At 46.6% G+C, this 20177-nt stretch overlaps 9 protein-coding genes across 9 annotated transcripts; 7 read left to right on the forward strand and 2 right to left on the reverse strand.

Moving 5' to 3' along the window:
- Window positions 1–945: 945 nt before the first annotated feature.
- COCCADRAFT_6581 (uncharacterized protein) lies at window positions 946–1628 on the forward strand (the record flags this gene model as incomplete). The annotated part of the gene is made up of 3 exons (XM_007715955.1): window positions 946–1215; window positions 1288–1400; window positions 1454–1628. 3 exons carry the CDS (start codon window positions 946–948, stop codon window positions 1626–1628), a joined length of 558 nt encoding a protein of 185 aa, XP_007714145.1.
- A 3089-nt stretch (window positions 1629–4717) lies between these two features.
- Window positions 4718–5371, forward strand: COCCADRAFT_101025 (uncharacterized protein; the record flags this gene model as incomplete). Its single annotated transcript, XM_007715975.1, has 3 exons — window positions 4718–4987; window positions 5056–5162; window positions 5215–5371. The coding sequence occupies 3 exons, from the start codon at window positions 4718–4720 to the stop codon at window positions 5369–5371; spliced, it is 534 nt and encodes a 177-aa protein (XP_007714165.1).
- A 749-nt stretch (window positions 5372–6120) lies between these two features.
- COCCADRAFT_27763 (uncharacterized protein) lies at window positions 6121–7185 on the reverse strand (the record flags this gene model as incomplete). Its single annotated transcript, XM_007715963.1, has 2 exons — window positions 6121–6417; window positions 6472–7185. The coding sequence occupies 2 exons, from the start codon at window positions 7183–7185 to the stop codon at window positions 6121–6123; spliced, it is 1011 nt and encodes a 336-aa protein (XP_007714153.1).
- Window positions 7186–7643: 458 nt separating this feature from the next.
- On the forward strand, window positions 7644–9495 carry COCCADRAFT_101002 (uncharacterized protein; the record flags this gene model as incomplete). The annotated part of the gene is made up of 2 exons (XM_007715976.1): window positions 7644–9293; window positions 9352–9495. The coding sequence occupies 2 exons, from the start codon at window positions 7644–7646 to the stop codon at window positions 9493–9495; spliced, it is 1794 nt and encodes a 597-aa protein (XP_007714166.1).
- An 816-nt stretch (window positions 9496–10311) lies between these two features.
- On the forward strand, window positions 10312–12232 carry COCCADRAFT_101045 (uncharacterized protein; the record flags this gene model as incomplete). Its single annotated transcript, XM_007715977.1, has 5 exons — window positions 10312–10474; window positions 10650–10978; window positions 11030–11422; window positions 11477–11541; window positions 11599–12232. 5 exons carry the CDS (start codon window positions 10312–10314, stop codon window positions 12230–12232), a joined length of 1584 nt encoding a protein of 527 aa, XP_007714167.1.
- A 612-nt stretch (window positions 12233–12844) lies between these two features.
- COCCADRAFT_38383 (uncharacterized protein) lies at window positions 12845–14024 on the reverse strand (the record flags this gene model as incomplete). Its single annotated transcript, XM_007715978.1, has 4 exons — window positions 12845–13139; window positions 13199–13450; window positions 13553–13768; window positions 13822–14024. 4 exons carry the CDS (start codon window positions 14022–14024, stop codon window positions 12845–12847), a joined length of 966 nt encoding a protein of 321 aa, XP_007714168.1.
- Window positions 14025–14853: 829 nt separating this feature from the next.
- Window positions 14854–15109, forward strand: COCCADRAFT_100997 (uncharacterized protein; the record flags this gene model as incomplete). The annotated part of the gene is made up of 2 exons (XM_007715979.1): window positions 14854–15001; window positions 15051–15109. The coding sequence occupies 2 exons, from the start codon at window positions 14854–14856 to the stop codon at window positions 15107–15109; spliced, it is 207 nt and encodes a 68-aa protein (XP_007714169.1).
- A 118-nt stretch (window positions 15110–15227) lies between these two features.
- On the forward strand, window positions 15228–15389 carry COCCADRAFT_60571 (uncharacterized protein; the record flags this gene model as incomplete). Its single annotated transcript, XM_007715980.1, has 1 exon — window positions 15228–15389. A coding segment is annotated over one exon (162 nt), but the record flags the coding sequence as incomplete, so codon positions are not given.
- A 123-nt stretch (window positions 15390–15512) lies between these two features.
- On the forward strand, window positions 15513–17718 carry COCCADRAFT_100993 (uncharacterized protein; the record flags this gene model as incomplete). The annotated part of the gene is made up of 2 exons (XM_007715981.1): window positions 15513–17169; window positions 17228–17718. The coding sequence occupies 2 exons, from the start codon at window positions 15513–15515 to the stop codon at window positions 17716–17718; spliced, it is 2148 nt and encodes a 715-aa protein (XP_007714171.1).
- Between the last annotated feature and the right edge of the window lie 2459 nt (window positions 17719–20177).

Raw genomic sequence — 20177 nt, forward strand, 5'->3', positions numbered from 1 at the left:
AGGCATAGGGCGGTATATCACTGAAGATTTCCCATGAACATCCTATAGTACATACTCTTCTTTATCAACCTCAGTATGGTCATTCCGCATTACATTGCGCTCATGAACTACATGAAAGCAAAGATCTGCTCTATAGTAATAGACAGTTCGTAAGTGCATAAGCAAGTCCCGCATCACACATAATGATATGCAATCACATACTCCCTCCCCATCAAACAGCAAGTGTTCTTCACACCAATACGCAATACATTAAAAAAGTATCCATCAAAGAGTTATTGAGGTGTGACCGCTATTGCAAAGCAATCGGGAACGAAATTGTCCGACTCGCGCCTCGGGTATGCGCAACGTACCGTGCTAATGTACACGGGAAGGCTCCAGCGGCCCCAGACCCGCGTATGGTATTACTGTGTAGAGGACAAGCTCATTGTCAGCTCTTGTCATCGTAAGGTGGCATATATCGGGCCTTTTAAGACGGACGTCTCTTCCCTGGGCCCTCGGCGATATCTTTTAGATTGTCGGCCGTACTATGTAAGCCAAGTCCGCTGTAATGCAGAGAGTACCGAATTATGAACAGTGCGAGCTCTTCAAATTATTCCTGTTTTTTAGTATCTCGCGCGGAAGCTTGGCTGGGATATGCAAAGAAATCATCTAATGCCTTGTTGATTGGCTATTCCTACTTGGCTTGAGATGAAATTGACTTGGCAAATGCTACTTCTAAATTTGTAATTATCCCGTCCATCGGCGAGACCTTCGTCAGCTCACCCATCCGACCATCCCAGCGGTGAGAAGCTGTTTACAGCTAGATGATGGAAGGGTTCACCTCACAAGGTTTCCAAGTGAACAAAAGTATTTAAAGCGAGTGAAATTTACCTCAATTCGTCTCATCCACTCCTCTCTACATCCCAAACATCCAACAATTCTTTCACGCGAAATACTTTGCTCAAAATGCGCGCCGTTGTTCTTGCCGCTGCACTTCCAACAGCGCTAGCTTTTTGGAATGGAAACCTCTGCGGTGGCAATGGTGGCTGCATATCTTGGGGAGCTGGCCCATCAAACCACCCTTGGGTTTGCCCGGATGATAGCCGCCTGACCATGCCTCTTTACCTTGGCAACTGGCGAGATGCTGGTGCAGCAGACGTTCCAGCTGCGACCCAGGATGAATTTCCCAAGACTTGCTGGGATGGGAAATATCCTGCTCCTGGTGAGAAGCTGATGGTATGTGAAGTCCTGTCTTGGTTTTGTTAGATAACCATCATTCTATGTAATGTTAACGCTAATTGTTAAAAGAAAACTACCACAAGTGGTGGTCAAACACTGTATACATGGATATCCTCGAACTGCAAAGATGGGAAGCCAGCAGCGCCAGGCGACTGTTATAGCCACAACCCCAATCCGTCAGTGTAAGTTTTCACCGAGAGCGTTAACGTACTCACGCATACTAACGGTTTCGCAGTGTCAATTTTTGCGCATTGTATGACTCGAAGGGAGGACAGTGTAAGACGAACCCGAATGCAGGAGAGTGTGAACGTTGGGGCGCTACGACTGTGCGACCACAGTGCAATTACTGGAAGCCAGGCCTTCAGGATCTCCCTGATTCGTATTACCAGGGCAAACCTGATAACTTTTAAAGATCACATTCGCATGGTCAACTATGTATACCAATCTGATGGTATACCTTCCCGAGGTGTTTACGATCTTTGTGATGCCGTTGCTGGCGTTGAGTGCGAGTGTGTGAATGGAGCTTCTGCTTAGGGACATCAAGCCATCAACCTCATGTGATTCAGCGATCAGTCAAACCACACAAATTTTCAATATTTACATGGAACTTTTGATGTCCAGTCAACACTAGGGCATTACGAATTGTTGTACTCGCCTATACGTTCGGACATCCGCTTGCCAAACAAAGACCCATCGTCCACGGGCTTGGCGCACTTTCCCTTCGCTATTTTAATGCCCGTCCTCACTCTAGACATAATTTTCTTCTTCGGATAGTCTTGACCACGCTATACCAGCTAAAGCTATGCCACTTTCTTCGAAAAGATGGCAGCCTTTTACGTACCCATGCTCGGAAGCAGGTTCTGTCCACTTCTCGCTATGATGGCTGTATGTCTAATGCGAATTATAGCTCCTGCTTCTCTAGTTATGCGTGCACAACGTTCGGGCAGTGATGACATGCACGTATGAGCAAGATCTGAGCCCGTAGCCTCGCTATCCTATATTCAAACTTCGCCCCAGTGCTATGCATCGGTTTGAACTCGCAGTCAAATAAAGAACAAGCGGAACTCTTCTTATCGGACTCGAACAACAGATGAAGCAAACAGGTGAGTCCATTATCAAGATTCAGCTATGCTAACTATAGAAGTCTGCGCACGAGCAGCATCACATGTTTCCACCACCAAAGAGAAATGTCAGCTTTTTACGTGGACAGTTTTAACCACGTGATTTACAGTCATCTCTTGGAAAGGAGAAGCCTGCGTACCACCAGTTATTTTGATCTAGGAACAGCATTGGGGAGAAAGCCTTCATGGGATCACACCCTAGAGGGACCTCGACCTGTAGACCGTGTTCCATGACAGATGGCTCTATACAGGCATCAGCACACAAAGGAAAGAGGGAGACTTACCTGTAATGACGAGGAAGAAGAAAGGTTGTAGAAGAGGGGGAGAGGAGGGCACTAAATATCATAGTGATGGGCCGGGGCTTGCGATCACGACAACGATACGTGTCTTCGTGCTCTCAACCCAGGGAAGCCACTGCAGTGTGTCCCTTGGATGTTATCAACCGCTTGGGGAGGAGCCTCCTCCCAACTGTCCATGCAACCGGACACTCTTGTTCATTTGTCGCGGGGCAAACGCCACCTACTTTCCCCTTTCTCAACACTTACCAGCATGTGATTAAGTTGAAGGGAAGGATCATCCAAGATACAGCGCAAGATATTACAGTCCAACCCTTCGACTACCTAATAAAGTCACAGAAACTTGAAGTCACCCCTTCCCCACCCCCATTCCGATAGGTAGCCATCATCACGGCCTTGTTAAATCGCATCCCTCTTACTATCATACAATAGGCTAGTACCCCTGATCGTGTCGACGGCCCGCACGCACTGATCGCTCCTCCCTACATGATAGAACCATGACGCATAAGATGCGCCATTTGATGAGGTATAGCATTGGGTAGCCATATGATAGCATATAGGAGTGAGGTGTAGTCTCAAATCGGTGCTCGTTTATCTATAAACATGTACAGTACACAATTCTCCTCGTATACCAACGACAGCTAGTAAATCACAGCGCGGCTTAAATGGCTAGGCACTGGATAAGAATGATTATCTACATATAATTCCTTAAGCAAATCTTCAGGCGGTAGAGAGCACCGGAGTCTAAATCCAACTCTACAATTAGACTTTTGAATAATATTTTCGATGCCTAGGCCCTAAGAAAGATTAAGTTCGCGGTTACAACCTACGCTCAAGATTCTATTACTAAGTTAACCATCTTCGATGTTCGCCAGTAGAAAGATTGACAGTAAGCAGATATCTATATAAATAATCATAGCTAGATGCTAGAAATGATAAAGGTATTACAATCATGAGCATAGTGGTTCTCGAAATCTTGATTTCCAGATGTTATCCACACGTCTAGTGCCCTTGGTAGGCGGCAAACTCTTAATCTTAAATTCTAAGGGTATTTAGATAGCCCCACGGAAGGCCTCGCCGCGTCCTTATACGCGATAACTTAGGAATTCCAGCAGAGTGGCCCATCTGAAATAGCGTATATGTGTTTAAAATTAGCAGATAATAAAGCTAGGCGGAAAGTCCTCAAAAGTGACAATGCGCTGGTCGAATATATTTATTGGATTTCTTTAATCCTAATTCACGAAGTGAGGCTCTAGCTCCGCCGATTTGCCCTCGCAAGCTTCTGCATAGAACAGCGATGCAGCGTTGCTATGGTGGTTGGGCGACCGAATCACTGTGCTAGTCGGATAGGAAGCCGATCGAGTGGTAGTAAGTATCTATTCCTTCTTGCATCAGCACCACTCAACGACTGGTTTTGATATGCGCGGTACAATACTCGTACGCTAGACAAAATGTACAATGGTAAGCGGAAGAGAATGCATAATAGTAGATTAGATTACAAAAGTTCAAATAAGGAGTAGGTGTAACAAGCGCAACCCTCATTTGAGAGATCTCTCCGGTGCAACTTCAATCGAACCATAGACGCTAGGTGCTACACTAACCATTCGGCTATTGTAACACGCATACACAGTAGCGCTTGCTTGGACTACTCTTAGTGATTGATTAATTCGATAGGTAAATAAACAATGACGTACATAAACGTTGAATTTTTTCATAGGCGCAATCCTTGTATACTCGGTATTACTTTTGGCATATCTCACTAAACATACCTTCTTACAGTGAGCACTTCTCCGAGTTGGGGTTAGATAGGCGGATACTTGCCAAATTAAGCGCTTTTTTAGTCATCTTATTTTGGCAAATTATACAAATACGAATCTGTGGTAATAGCGCACATACGGATCCATTTGGAGAGAAAGACTAAACAGCGCATAGACTACTTTGTGTACCACGTGCTAAAGAAGCTGATCCATAGTCGGACCGTGGATGCTGTGGTGTATATATATATGAGGAGATGTTGGGTGCAATCAATATCATAACATTCCAAGCATAGAGAACCTACGCGCTTAATCCTGATCTTTCAATATGCGTTCTTTTATCACACTCTCACTCCTGACCTCAGGAGCTGTAGCAGTCTGGAATGCAAAGGCTTGCAACGGTGTGGGAGGCTGCATCTCAGGCACAACACTGACACCCGACCCCTTCAGATGCCCTGATGGTACAGGCTTGAATCTTCAACAAACTGCACATGCAGACATCGGCACTTGGGCCGGTGTATATGACATCATCTCCAAGGCTGAGTTTCCAGACCATTGCCTTCACGGCGCTAAGCCTGGTGCTAATGACTTGCTTGTTGTATGTTCTTTCCACAACAGTTCAAATCTACATCTAGCTCGGAGAATCTATCGCTGATTATTATGCAGGTTAGAACCCTAGACCTTGGTCGAAAGATGTACTCTTTCATAAGCGAGACTTGCGGGGACAAGAACCCTCCAGTCAACTGCTACAGTGCACTACCCAACCCTGGCTCGTAAGTAAGAGTCGTTCCTGTCAAACGACTCCATACTAACGTCTGAACAAAGATCGACAATTTGCTTGATAGTTGATAGCAACGGTGAGGAGTACGTTGCAAACCCCAATGCGGGTCAATGTGAGAGAGGGTCGACTATGCTTAATATTCCCAATCCTTGTCAAGGCTGGCAAATCGGCATGCCTGATCAGCCAGAGCAATCATTTTAGTTGGAACTCAAACCAGCTTTGGCGCTTGGGATAGCAGGTTGGCGTATCTCACTCAAGATCTTGAATAAAGTGATATTTTCATTAGGATGTTACTTTTCCTATATGACTCTGTTAATCTTAGTAGCCTCGACAAAAGATAGACTTCTATGATAGCTTCCCCTAATATGCTTTCATAATTCAATAGCCACTTCCTAGCACGATATATGACGGGCTGAACGCCCTTTGGATAGTTCCTCGATGGAATCTTAGATCATTCATGAAACCCGGATGTTGTCTGGAGCGCCTGGACTCTGTAAATCACCCGATCGGCGCTGAGACAACGCGCTCACACACTCTGGTCTAACACTTATACATTTGAAATAACACTAGACTCGTAGAGCAGGACGCTCTTAATTGGCATGATCTCCTGTAAGTCCGTGTTTCAAAACATAGTATCTTTCACTTCCACACGTGTATCAAATTAAAAGGATAACAGCAAACATTTATAGTAAGATTCAGTTGGTCATAGTTGTTAAGAATAGTACACCAAGGAATTACTTAGAATGAACGTGATTGCCATCTCTTATAGGAAAAGACATGTTCAAGGCACTTGTGCAACTCCAAGTCCTATTTGTCAAGTTGAAATTCTTATTTCATAGCATAAAATGGATACGGACTTACTATACCGATTCGCAATAGCAGCCCTGATAACCCCAGCCAACTGATCAAAGCCTCCGACTTCACGTACAAATGCAACCATGACACGGTCTTTAGTACGCCTTCACTCCAGCCAGTTTTAAGATCTGGTCCGTAATAACCGGTTTCTCCAAAGGTTCACTCCTGTCCTTCGGACATAACTTGCCGTTGCGTAGCGGTGGGCCAGCCTTGTGAATGTTGCAATGGGGCCAGTGCGTGGTGCCCTGGAAATTTTGGAACAGCTCAGCTTTTAGTTTCACGTCTTCCTCCTTTGCGAACTTTCGTGGCGTCATGCAGATGTATTGCACGTGTCGAATAAGATCGCCCTGTGGATGTGCGGCATAGTGCATCGTACGGCTGTCCCAAAGAACCTGAATATTGAATGAGCCACAGCCAGTTCGAGATGGATATCTTCATGTACTTACCAAGTCGCCGGGGTCCAGATTTATCTTTTGCAATGTGCAGCCCCTGCTCTCGAACCACTTCACGTCTTCTTCCTTGAAGATAAAAAGGTCTCTCATCTCTTCCTCTGGCGGTGGCTTGTCTTCATGTTCGTCTTGTTCTCGCTTTTCGGCAAAGAATTCATCAAATAGTTTTGAACTACCCTTCATCAAGATCAAACCACCATCCTTCGGTCCATTGGGCTGAAAGTTCAGCAAACCCTGTACGCATTGCATTCCCTTGCGGTTCTCGTTTTGATCGCAATGTGGCCATGGGCTCCAAGTCAGGTCTTTTTGTCGTGGTAGGGTAATGTTCATGCCATCAAATGAGCACAAAAGCTCGTCAGTGCCCCATAGCTTCGTGAATACATCCACAACCTTGGGCTCTGTTCGAGCTTCCCAGACAAACTTCTCGTGGGTGCTGGAGTAAGCGAAGTACATGCCGCCTTTGAAACTAACGGGGAGATGGTCGGCAGTCCAGGTGGATTCGTCATTGGGATCAAAACCAAGACCAAACGATTGCAACCATTCGATTTGCTTTTGTTTGTAGTATTCGGCTCGTTCTGGTGTAACGACACCCTTCACCACTGCACAACCGTCGCGGTGAAAGTCATCGCGCCAATCTCCATACGTCTTTCCATCGTGCTGGATGAGGTCGACACCCGTGTCGGCCTTGGGCTCTTCAGCGTGAGGGGCCATGATAGATTATTTGACTTACAGAAATGTTGAGTGAGTGTTTCTGATGTTGCTGAACACAACGAAGTTTGGTGTATTAACTTTTACAACACTGTCTTGAAAGCTTTAAATGTCTGTTGTGAGACATTACTCAATCATTACTTATGTGGGGTTCCGGAAATCTCGACCTGTGACGCGCCCACAATTCCGAGTCGGCAAATGTGGGCAGCTGTACGGGAGACAACGCCAAACTTGACAGGGCACGGCCCAGCACGGCCGTGTGAGTGAGGGGAAGTGCATTAACCGTTTCCGGAAATTCGTCGGGAGCACCAGCACTCACACAATTTCTGTAAACATCTCTGCAGTCCATAAAGCACCTGCATGCCGCCTCCTTTAACATTCTGATTTATTTTTGGAGGTAATACTGGTTTATATAATTCACTCTTCTTCAGTACTTATCATCTCCTCCAGGGCCTTGCATCATGCCTGCTCAGTTACCCCAAGTTGCGTATAAGCGCATATCTCAACCTGAAGTCGGTGTCAACAATTACCAAGGCTTCACACCCGGAAAAGTCGAGATTGTCAAAAAGGGTGCCCGACCCTACGGAGGCCGCGCCTTGGAGAGCGATATTCGGATAGATCACGATGTTGAGATCAAAGTTCGCGACGGTGTACGGTTGTATGCAGACATCTATCGACCTGCAGACGCAAAGGATGACGAGAAGCTGCCCGCAGTCGTTAGTTGGTCCTGTTACGGAAAAAAATATTCAGCTCTTCACATGCTGCCTATGACTGTGTGGCAATGCTGTGTGCCCAAGGAGGCTCTGAGCGGCTTAGAAAAGTTCGAAGGCCTTGATCCAGTAACGTGGTGCCCTCGTGGTTATGCAATCGTTTCAGTCGACTCCCGCGGCACGGGGGACTCCGATGGATCCATTCCCCTTATGGGATCTCAGGATGCTGAAGACTGTTACGACGTTATCGAAGCACTTGCAGCCATGCCATGGAGCAATGGAAAAGTCGGAATGGCGGGGAACTCCGCGCTGGCAATTATACAGTGGCACGTCGCTTCACTCCACCCACCCCATCTAGCTGCCATCGCGCCCTGGGAAGGATCGGGTGATATCTATCGTGAACAGTTTTGCCGTGGCGGTATCTTCTCAATGTCCAACTTTGATCTCATCACAAAGTTCATCATCAAGACAAACAACCCGAACGGCGGCATTGAGGATATGGCCGAGATGTACCGAAGATCATCAGTCTCTAACGCCTACTGGGAAGACAAGCGACCAGATATGACCCAAATCCAGTGTCCTGTATACATCAGCGGAAGCGATTTCAGCAGTATCCATACCATGGGTTCTGTGAGGGGGTGGCTCGAAATCCCTCATGATAAGAAGTGGATCCGATGGAGCTCATATCAAGAGTGGTATGAGTTGTATTGTGTTAAACATTCGCACGACGAACTGCAAAAATATTTCGACTTCTATCTCAAGGGCGTTTCCAATGATTGGGAGACATCAGTACCGAAGGTTCGATGGTCCGCATTGCAGTTTGGAGACCAAGACGCAATTGACAACATCGAATATGCCGACTTCCCCATACCAAATACGCAATATCGCCATTTCCATCTTTCGAAAGCGGGACTCAACGAAACACCAGTCTCTTCACCAGAGATAGTGTCCTATAACTCCGAGGACGCAAAGTCAATTGCAGAGTTTAACTATACTTTTACAGAAAAGTCACGACTCATTGGGCTGCCGAAAGCAGTCCTCTACATGTCTTGCCCCTCACATGACGATATGAACGTTTTCATCATACTACGTAAGCGCGACAAGGATGGTCAACTTATGATGCACCTCTGCTTTCCATTTTCTGCAGTTCCGGAGGGCATCAAGAGCATTGCGGATATTCCCGAAAAGGATCGCCAGAGCACGAACTTGCACATCGGAAGTGTAGGCACTTTACGTGCAAGCCATCGGCGATTTATCCCAGAAAAGTCTATCCACGAGAATTTTCCATTCCACCCACATGATATCGAAGAAAAGGTGAACCCGGGTGACATTGTGAAACTCGAAATTGGTATTTGGTCTATGGGTGTAGACTTTGAGAAGGGTCAATCGATCAGTGTCCAGGTGAGCCTCTTCTGGAAAACTCGATTTGATATTGCATGATTACTGACGAATGCTTCAGATCTCAGGAACGTTTCCAGCTATTGCAGAATATACCGCATTCTCAACGGAGCGCCCAGAGCATGAGAGAAACAAAGGCGAGCACAGGATTCATATTGGCCCTGATACACCCAGTCACCTTATTCTCCCGTTTGTCTCGATATAATGATAGATGATTAGAATTGAAAGAATCTTTTAGCATGCTGGTAGTGAGCCCGTTTTCCCAATTTGCGATGTGCCACTTTATGAGTTTGACCCTATGATCTGTTGACTTTGGACGACGAGGACTAACTTCTTTGGGTGATAAACCTGTGGTTGCGCAGTCGTGGAGACAAGTCCCCTTTGCTATCGCGGCCAACACTCAAAAGTCTTGCTCGAAGATGACGATAATTAGTCATCTATAGAGTATGTTGCGCTTGTCTTTGTTGAATGGTTCTTAAGTTTTGGAAATACGATGCTTTTCTAGCCAATGATATCAGATCTGGGGAATGCTTCACCTCATACCAAATCCGCCGATGAAGCGATTCCTATCGGACATTAGGCCTTCACTTTTGTAATAGATTTTCGGAAATCTGTGGTTGTAAGCCATTGCCCACTCTCCGAACGCTAGTTCGGTTATGGTACCCATTGCTAGGCCCAACTGGCATGTGGGTCCTACCCCGCATATTTACCCCGTGGAGACAAATGCCCCGATATGCCATGCCATGCGTGGCTATGGTCAAGGGATACGGGGTCAGAAGTTTGCTCTTGTTCCAAGCCTCCAAGCACAAGGCTTCCGAGATTCCTCGGTTGGAGTGGGAGCAACTCAAGATGAAAGCGCGCATTTATAAAGAAATGAATGTCCGGTCGTGGTAATGCTTCAGGCCATCAGTGATCCCCTTGAGCTCTCCCAGGATTGAGGTGAGCGGGCCATTTTTTCTATTATCAAACATCTAATTCCCACCGGACACTTTGTTCTCCTCCAACTCAACTCCTTCTGGAGATGGCCGACACGACGAAAGATGCGAAACCCTCAGAGGTGAATGTAGAGAGATTTGAATGTCTCTCGACTGACGAGGAGAGCAAAGATGGACTTTACCAGAGCCAGACAATGGGCACGGTAGCCATCACTGATGACAAGGACATCTATCTCATACCTGCACCAAGTGCGGACCCAAGAGGTGACTTACTCCAGTCCCTGTCCTTTTTATATATCATTGATTATCCTTCTAGATCCGCTTAACTTACCTAGATGGAGGAAAATTGTTTTCATCACCCTTGTATCAATATGTGAGGCTGCATCATGAGATACTCATCTTCAATGGCTAACCAAAATGATAGTCTCTAGTATTGGCCTTTCGATGGTATCTGGGTTCGGTGGCCTATTAGGATTTTACATCCCAGATTACTCTAAGCATGGTGCTGACTACGCTGATATTACTGCTCTCATGACGTATCCATCAATGTTCATGGGTGTCGGCTGTCTTACATGCACGCCGCTGGCTTTGTCAGTCGGCAGACGGCCTGTCTATCTCGCATCACTGGTGGTACTAATATTGGGCGCCCTGTTGGCGGCGCAAGCAACCAACTACAATTTTCATTTGGGCGCAAGAATGGTTCTTGGTCTTGCTGCTGGTCAAAGCGAAGCTCTAGTACCCTTGATGATTCAGGTAAGAAGCATGCAGTTGATGCAAAAGTTGCCTACTTATCTCGCATCTTAGGAAATCCATTTTATCCATGAACGCAGTACTTTCCTCATGTGGCAATCCTCGATACAAACTGTCCTCTCAGCTGGCCTTACTATTGCCGCATCACCTCTAGCCGGAGCAATTGGTCCTGCAAACTGGTATAGGTTAGGCGCGGGACTTGCAGGCGCGACTCTACTCTTTTCGATTTTCCTTGTTCCAGAAAGCCGTTATCCTCGGACTCTTCAAGCATACGGCCAATCCACTGGCGAGAACGACGACGAAGCAGGAGAGATGACGACACGACCGATGCGGCTGTCAGAAAAACCTGCTTTCAATCTTACAAAGTATCAGCCGCGGACGCTCAAATCGGATATGCGTTTATTTGTTGGGAAGTTTGACTGGGCTGAAGGCTATTACAGCTTTGTTGTAAGTCATACCAAGGATTCGCATTCGTTTCATAGCCAACTTAACTTCGATCAGCACACCTTCCAAATTCTCCTTTTCCCTAATGTTTTATGGGCGTTCTGCCTCAACGGATTAACTATGTTAGTACACTACCATATGAGATACTCGTGTGAAAACTGACAACTGACGACCTGCAGTGGTATAAACATCGCCATTGGTACAACTTACGGCAAGATTGTTACCAGTGCTCCCTACAACTGGGGTGATGATGCAGCATCATATGTAAATGCTGGACAAGTTGTAGTCGCATTTGTTACGCTTCCTCTTCTTGGTTATGGGTCCGATAAGATTATCAAATGGCGAGCTGCGCGCAATGGCGGTCTCCATGAGCCTGAGAACCGTCTCCTCGCACTCTGGATCCCAATCATGTTTGGCGTCCTCTCTGCTACACTCTACGGCCAAGCTGGCGAACATCCAGAGAAATACCACTGGTTCGTCATCGTCTTCGCCAATTCGGGATACTACTTTTGCTTTCTTGGTGCCAACATCGCTGCTATCACATACCTACTCGACTCCTATCCTGCCCGGGCCGGGCCTGTTCTTGTCGTCATCACAGCTTTCCGTGGGTTTGTTTCTTTTGGTACAAGCTATGGTGTGGCCAAATTTATTGACACTGCTGGATATGACGGATCTTTTGGCACATATGCTGGGTTAACGGCGCTCTTTGGGTGCCTAGGTATTCCTATCTTCATATTCGGAAAGCAGATCAGGGCTTATACGGGTCGATGGGCAAAGACGAAACGGGCTGGAATTCCTTCCATGTCTCGTTGAGTTATGAACAGCCTCTTAGGGCAATAAATGGAGTTCTGAAGAGGATCAAATATGTCGTTCTAAATCTCGGAAGGCTCCCATGACGATGAAGGGACGTTCGCTGAGCACATACGTATGAGTTTCTTCTATATTCGCAAGACATGGCGTTTCATAATATCGATATATGTGCAAGAGTATTACTCATTAGTGTTAATCACAAGTTTATTACGTCAATCTATATCTATGTTTGCGCTTGAAACGCCATATCTTCACAATGACAACTGTCATCAATGATGTTGATGGATGCGCCGTAATCTCGTTCGATAGATCAGAATACTTAAAAAAACGAAAGGATGATGTAACGCTCCGAATGCCAAAGGACTTGGTACAATATCTGGTGATGGAAAGATGTACCGAGTCCTTTCTGCAGCCTTGTCTATGCAGTGATATAGCATGAGAGGCAGCTGAAGCGTGTATGTATCTTCAGAAGGCATGATAACTATGCCATCACAGTTGTGGGCAGCATATTTCTGGAAAGTAAAATCACTCACTGAACGGCTGTTCCTTTGCTTTTTGTAAAGATTGAATCATAGTTTGAACATAGCCGATGAATTTGTATGACATTTGCAAAATCTAAGCCTTGATGTACGGAATACCAGTTAACTTGAATGTACGCTCATCAAGGGCTGGTTTGTTGACAGGCTCAAAACGGTTGTATGGGTCATCCTTCCCATCGCGCTTTGCCAAGTTTGAACCAGCGTGTCTTGCATTGGGCCAATGAGTAGTGCCGACATGCCGCTCGAAAGCATCCTTCTTGCGTACAAGATCTTCTTGAGTGGCGTGGCTGACAGGCATGTAGCAAGTATATACAGCAAACCTTAGCTGATTCGTTTTTGATCCGAGGTTGTAGTGAGGAGTACATGAGTCCCTTATTCGTAGTTAGCACACAGATCAAGGAAAGAAGACCGAGATAAAGAGAAGACTCACCAGAGTAAAAAATCGCCTGGCTCAGCGCACACCTTGACCCATTTCAGACCCTTTTTCTCGAGCCATTTCAAGCCGTTCTCTGTAAATCCATACCATTCAGGGGTCCATGCTGGAATACGTGGCTCATCGGCCATGTCTTTATGGAACTCATCAGATAAGAGATGTCCACCTGGACATACTATAAGGCCGCCATCATCTGGACCATTAGGTAACAGATTTACAAGGCCCTGCATGCATCTAAACCCCGGTTTGCTGGATCCTGATCTTGGTGTGGCCGTGGTTTATTGGGCTCTATGTCTGTCCGACTATCGCCTGATTAGTTGGTTCGGATGACAGTAGAGAACGGTAGTTCACTTTGGAAAGGTGAAGTTGATGGCGTCGAATGAGACAATGAGGTCCTTGTCATCGTATATCTCTTCGAAAGCCCCTACAACACCTGGCTCTCCCCGGACACCCCAAGCAAAGTCTTTGTGTGTTACCGCATAGCTGAGACACATGCCTCTCTCATTGATAGTGGGCAATCGATCTCTATGGACAGTCGAAAGATCATTTCGATCGAATCCCAGATTGCTATCAACCGTGTCAATGTTGCTACAGAAGTCGATGGAATCATCCTGACTTACAAGCCTTCCAACCATTCGTACATTCTATTGGCATAAGCATCCGCCCTTTCTTTCGGGATCGCGCCCTTTACGACAGCATAACCGTCACGGGCCAGATCGTCTCTCCAATCATCATAGTTAGTTTTCGACCCATCGATCCTCATGGAGTTCTCGCCAACAGCCTTCAATGTCACCGGAACAGTCTGGGTGGTAGTTTGGATCATACCGGGCAACATCACTTGGAAATTAAATGGTTGCTTATTCCCAATCGCGAGCAGCGTAAACGAAACTGTTATAACCAATACACATCACCCATCATATGCCCTACTTGCCGAGATACGGCCCATGTAGTTCTCCATGTGGCCCGAAAATCTCCCACATAATCCGAAACACAAGGTCTTGGCACGTTTTAGATAGCCAGTATCTTGCATTGGGCCCTGAAATCGAATCGTTCCTGCCGATCCTCCATTGACAACTTCGTATCAATATTTGGAGGAGTCGAGATGCACTTCCCGGCCGTGGCGATATTCGTGCTTGCACATCCCGTGGCTTTCGGGCAGCTGGACAAGTCGATACTGAACTCAGCACCAGTGGCAACAATTATCGGCAAACTGATCTCGAAATCACTCATGGGTAGATCCGAACCTACCTGTCCTAGAGCTTAACCTCATCCTCCACTGCCTGTGGCAGCGCACAACGCAGCAATTTTCGTATCGGGTTTCTGAATCAAATTGAGTCGTGCAAATATGCTTATGAACCAAAGGATGATTGTCCGACGTGATCCCACCAACTAGTTACCAAGATACGTGATGGGGAAATCTTATCAAATCTTGTCACAGGATTGGGCACTTGTAATTCATGACTCGTGTTCAATGCTGGTGATACGGCTGCGATGTTCCAGGCGTGCGGGGTCCGCGCAGAAGGCGGGCTATTGTACAACCGAGGAGGATAGAAAAAGCCCAGGGGTGCCCACATGTTCCGACAGCGTTGGCGCAGGGTCGACATACCCCAGATTCTTTCCACATATCCCGCTACCACTCGTTTCACTGCCAAATGTCAGCAGAAACCGATGCTACGAATATCAGACCATCAAAGCGGGCTCGAGCCTCCTCTAATGCGGACAACGTGTCGTCGCTACAATGTCAGGTGTGCCACCGCACCTATGACCGGCTTGACCACCTGAACCGGCATTTGGACTCCCGTAAAAATTGGTCCCCCCACCCTTCGGACATAACGCTTACGAGCTTTAGATAGGAACGAAAGATCCTTTCGTTGCAGAGAGTGCCCTGCAGCATTTAATCGGAGGTGAGTACTATCTTGGCGTTTCTGGCGCTGGCGTACTGATTCTGGCTCCCGGCACGTGCTTGGCAAATCGCGAGAGGCTTCCACGAAACACTAAAATCCACTACTGACAGCGTTGTGATTACAGAGACTTACTTCTTCGACATCAATCTGCTCATGCGAAGAATGCCGCAGAAGGGCAACCAAGCCTAAATCGTCCCGTTGAGAGAGCGACCAAGGCATGCAACTTCTGTGTTATCTCCAAGGTGAAATGCGACAATTACCGGCCATGTCAGAGATGTCTCAAGAAAAATATACCATGTACCACGCAGATCCCGGATAAGCAAAATGTCCCTGTTTCTGATTCTAGCGCACCCGTCGAGCAAACATCAGAGCGTTTGTTGAGTCAGGAAGAATCACGATCTGATCTGATGTATCCTGTCGATGCATTCATAGAGGCTGCTACCGTAAACCAAGGCATCTCAGAAATCTACCATGAAGCAGCCCATCCACCACAAGCTCTGTCGAATTTCTTCGAGCAGATCATGGTTACTCAGTCAGACTTTCTCGCGACTGACTACTTGCACCCGTCTGCTGGTCTTACCGCATGGCTACCTGAAACTGACTGGTTAGGAGAAGTGGATCTCTTCGGGGCTGATTTCATGCCGGCAATAGATGAGACGTTCAATTTGCCGTCATTAAATACCGGTCGCGTTGGCACGACAACTACACCAGGTGGCACTGTTGTCAATGAAGCTCGAGCGACCAACAGCGGCGACGCAGTGCGGCGACGACATGCTGTTTTCAAGCAGTCACCATGGTTTTGGATCCCAGAGAGCAACCAAAACGCTTTCAGTGAACAAGAGGGTATCACACTCGACGAACGGCAAGTGGATCTTGCTCTCTCTCCCCATCAACCTCATGCATCTAATGTCATTATTCCTGGTCGTTTGTCACAACAAAGTCGTGATCAAATACTCCAACTCGTTCTCAAGACTGCTCCTAGTCAAGTAACAATGTCGTCTTTCCCATCGGCAGACTGTCTTGATAAGCTTATCAAAGTTGGTATAGCCAAACGGACTGAAGGAGACGCTTGGATACATCCCTACACGTTCAACTCCGATACTGCTAGACCGGAATTCCTGACAGCGCTGGTCGTAGCAGGTTGTATATGCTTCGGAATACCGTCAGTAAACAAGACTGGGCTCGTCCTTCAAGAGATTGTCCGGGTTTCTCTTAGGGAGCTCGCCGAGCAAGATAACGGAGTCATGCGTGATCTACAGTACCTGCAAGCTTGCATGCTCTGGCTTGATATAGGCGCATTCTGCGGCTTTCGGCGCAAGATGGAATTAGCTGAAAGCTCCTTGCAGGTACTTGTTACGTCGTTACGTCGGGCGGGCAGGTTCGACGATGTTCGATATTCTAATATCGTACCTACGTCAGAAGATGGCGTAGAGGAGTTGAGTAGGAAGTGGCATCAATGGGTTGAGCTCGAATCTTTCAAAAGATTGGTTTATCATCTTTTCGAACACGACATATATATGACGATGGTCAACCACCGACAGCCGTTGCTTTCCTATGCTGAGCTTACACTCCCACTGCCCGCTTCAGAATCATTGTGGCTTGCACCATCTGCTGAAGTTTGGAAGGCGCGTATGATGAATATGCAACTTGCTAGCTCACGTCCCTCTATGCGATCGATTCTCCAGGAACCAGGGTCTGCCTCTTGTCTACACGCTGGTTTCGACACCCGCATTGCGCACTCAGCATATATCCATGGGCTAGCATCGCAAGTGTGGGAGCACTGCCAACAATCTGTACTTCTCCATGATATGAGTGACGCTTCTTCTCAATTATGGTCCCGATCTCGCCAACAAAAGCTACATGAATGTATACGAGACACGAACATTGTTCTTGATAGCTCAACCGCCTTGATATGTGTCTTCCAGCAATTCTTGCAGATGTACTTATTTGCAGACTTGGACACTATCACTCGGTTCGCCGGGAGATGTGGTGAGGAGGCCGCACATCGTGCATATATCGCATTGCAACCATGGTGTAAATCTCGAGAAGCTCGCACAGCGATCGGTACGTAACAATAGCTCTTACGAGCAGATCATAGCCTATACTTACTAAGACATTGTAGCACACGCAGGCCAGGTTCTACACGCTGCGCGAGCGATTCTTCCATATCAAAATCGAGGCCAAGATTCATTCATCATATACCACTCGATTATGGTCCTGTGGACGTACAGCATGATAACAAGCGATTGCGCCCGCAAGACAAGATGCAATACTCCTACCCAAGTGGAACTAGCAGCGATACACGATGGGCAAACGCTTGTGTTTCTAGATGATGCACGCTGTTCTAACCAGTCTGCGGTAAATACCTTCATCATGATGAACACTGGGATTCCTTGTCTCCGGATATCATTTGGTGATACTGGTGCACAATCCGAAGTTGAAGGCAATGCCAAGTCAGACACATGCGATCTCAGATATCCGTGGCAGGTGATGAAAGCAGGTGTGGCGCTTCTTGATGCAACGCATCCTGGTGTGGATAGAGAAACTGGGCCGCCACTGATTCGAGCTCTTTGTGGATTGATGGAGGACCTGGGTGGATTGCAATCATCATAGCTATCCACTATTCCTTCTCAGACGCTACGCGGCCGCCATTTACATAGTCTAGTCAGCTAGCCACCGTGCAGTGTCTCACTGATGAGATAGGCCGAATGTCAGATTTTCATCAGCGGAATAAAGTATAAGATGTACATCTTACGAGCGGGACATCATACGAGCGGGAGAGAGATCAAGGTTTTACCCTTGTAGAATGCTCACTAACGCTTCCGAAGCTGTCCAACAACGTAAGTGAGTTTCCTACTGAGATTGGCTATATGTCCCAAACGGTGCTGGATTGCAAACCGAGCTCCTACATGTGTCCTATGAGAACTCTATTTTGTGCAGACAGGCAGCGCCCGCTCGTACAAGACGCTGCTGTGTGAGCATTGTTAGCCTAGCAATCCTGGACCCTGCGGATCGTCAGGTCAGGAACTGCCATGTTTTCGAAATCATGATCGCTGCTCGAGAAGCTAGAAAATGAGCCCTTATGACATCGCCAATATCCAAGCGGTCCTAGCAAGGGGTGGTTCCGGTCGGGGTCGACTGTCTAACTAAGACAAGGCACCTCATCGTCAGTAATGGTATCTTTAACACTGAAGAAGCTGCCCCCTCATCATCAAGCATGTCCAAGAGAGCTAAAGCTTAACTGAGATGGTGATATTGCCTTAGAGCTAAGACAGAACGTTTTAGTAGAATTTTGGTAATAATCAAAAGAATCAAAATAACAATATTAATAACAATAGAAACTTATACATTTCAAACCAGGAGCGGGGAATTAGCATACATAGGTATAGCCTATGGTAACTTACTATTGCACTGAGGGCTTGACCGCAAGTTAACTCCACGTTAGGATTACGCCACCCACGGGAATTTCTTAGCAAATTGCTCCAACTTAAAAGATCACCACCATAGTAGTTATATAAGCACTTGTTGATAGTGTAGGGGCGCTAGTCAGGGGTACTTGGCAAAGTTTTCCATACACCCCCTTATATCTCTCTTATCTCAATGTGTTTCTTGAGTTGAAATACTACTATCTTGGTATATGCATCAAAAGGGGTAGCTTTGAGGGAGGGCAACTGTTACCCTTGCTAAAGCCTCTCCCCTTGATGTTGCTGTCTCCTATCTCCTCCACCCCTTACAGCCTTGCTCTTAGTTCTGTCTAACCCTTTGCCTCGATTTACATGCACGGAACCAGTAAGTATTACAGGTACTATTGAAGAATGAATGAAACGTCAAGAGAAGTTCTCAGTGCTACATAGGGCGTTGTAATAGTGCGTACTCGACATGTGGTGGAGATCTTGTATAGACTCTTCTTCCAGTCTCAAATTCTCATCTTTACTTACGATCAAATGTCCCTAAGCTAAACTTATAAGATCTGCCTATTCGCACACTCTTACGAATACGCTTTAGCTGAGACCTAAAACAAGAACCTGTCGTATAAGCGTTATCCAGATTGTCGTTAGGAATACGTGGATGATGCTGAGTGGTCCGTATCGCTAACCAATCCTTCAGACAGCGTCACTCTAATATAGGAAACGCACGTTCATTACCCCTGCTCGCAATGATCACTGCGTTACCGGTAGCCGTAGATCGATTGCACCTAAGAACATAAATCTAATTCTTTTCTCGCGCTCAATCATATTCTAGAGTTCAGACTGAACTGGCTGACCTTCTCCGCGATAGCATCCTAATCGGTTACGACAACCAAATACACCTTCATTGATTCTATCGAGACGAAAAACCCACCAGTGAGACTCCAAGCTGCAGCAGTAATCACAATGGTTACCTTTCTAGAGTCAACCTTGATCAAACTGTCTCTGAACTCCGAAAATCTCTCTTTATATTATCCAAATCCAGTGCGCTATACCTCAATATCGAGGAATCAAATCGCAGTCGCTATAGAACCGTCTCAGTCATCACTATCCATGTACATCTACCAAATCAAGCTCAACTCATCGATGTTTCGGCACTGAGTGACCAAGCCTTTAGCACTGCATTGAAGGACGGCACGACTCTTCAGTCTATCCTAGAAGACCGCAGCTTTCTCAAATACATCTAGGGCGTAAGCAACGATACCAACGCCTTGTGGTTCCACTATGGAGTGAGCCTTATTGGCATTACTGACCTCCAACTGCTCGAAAATGCTTCGAGATCAGACGACAAAACATATATTCGCAGTCTCGATAAGTCTGTTCAGAATGATTTAAAACTTGGATTTATGGAGACGAAAAGCTGGCTTAGTACAAAACAAGATATCGGGAAAATCATGTACACCGAAGTTTTTTCCTTGCGCCCTTTGCAACACGAGACGTCTACAGGCACAACTAGGACCCCACACCAACTTTTAAGCAGAAATTTTTCATCGAAACTCGTCAATTTTCTATCGAATATAGGGGTAACACGTCGCGAGAAATCGATTTACGCCAACTCTAACGTGTGCAGCCCTCTCGTTGAGGTGCTAGAGGAGGTATTGTCGA

The sequence above is a fragment of the Bipolaris zeicola genome, assembly GCF_000523435.1.
Source record: "Bipolaris zeicola 26-R-13 unplaced genomic scaffold scaffold_122, whole genome shotgun sequence".
NCBI lineage: Eukaryota > Fungi > Ascomycota > Dothideomycetes > Pleosporales > Pleosporaceae > Bipolaris > Bipolaris zeicola.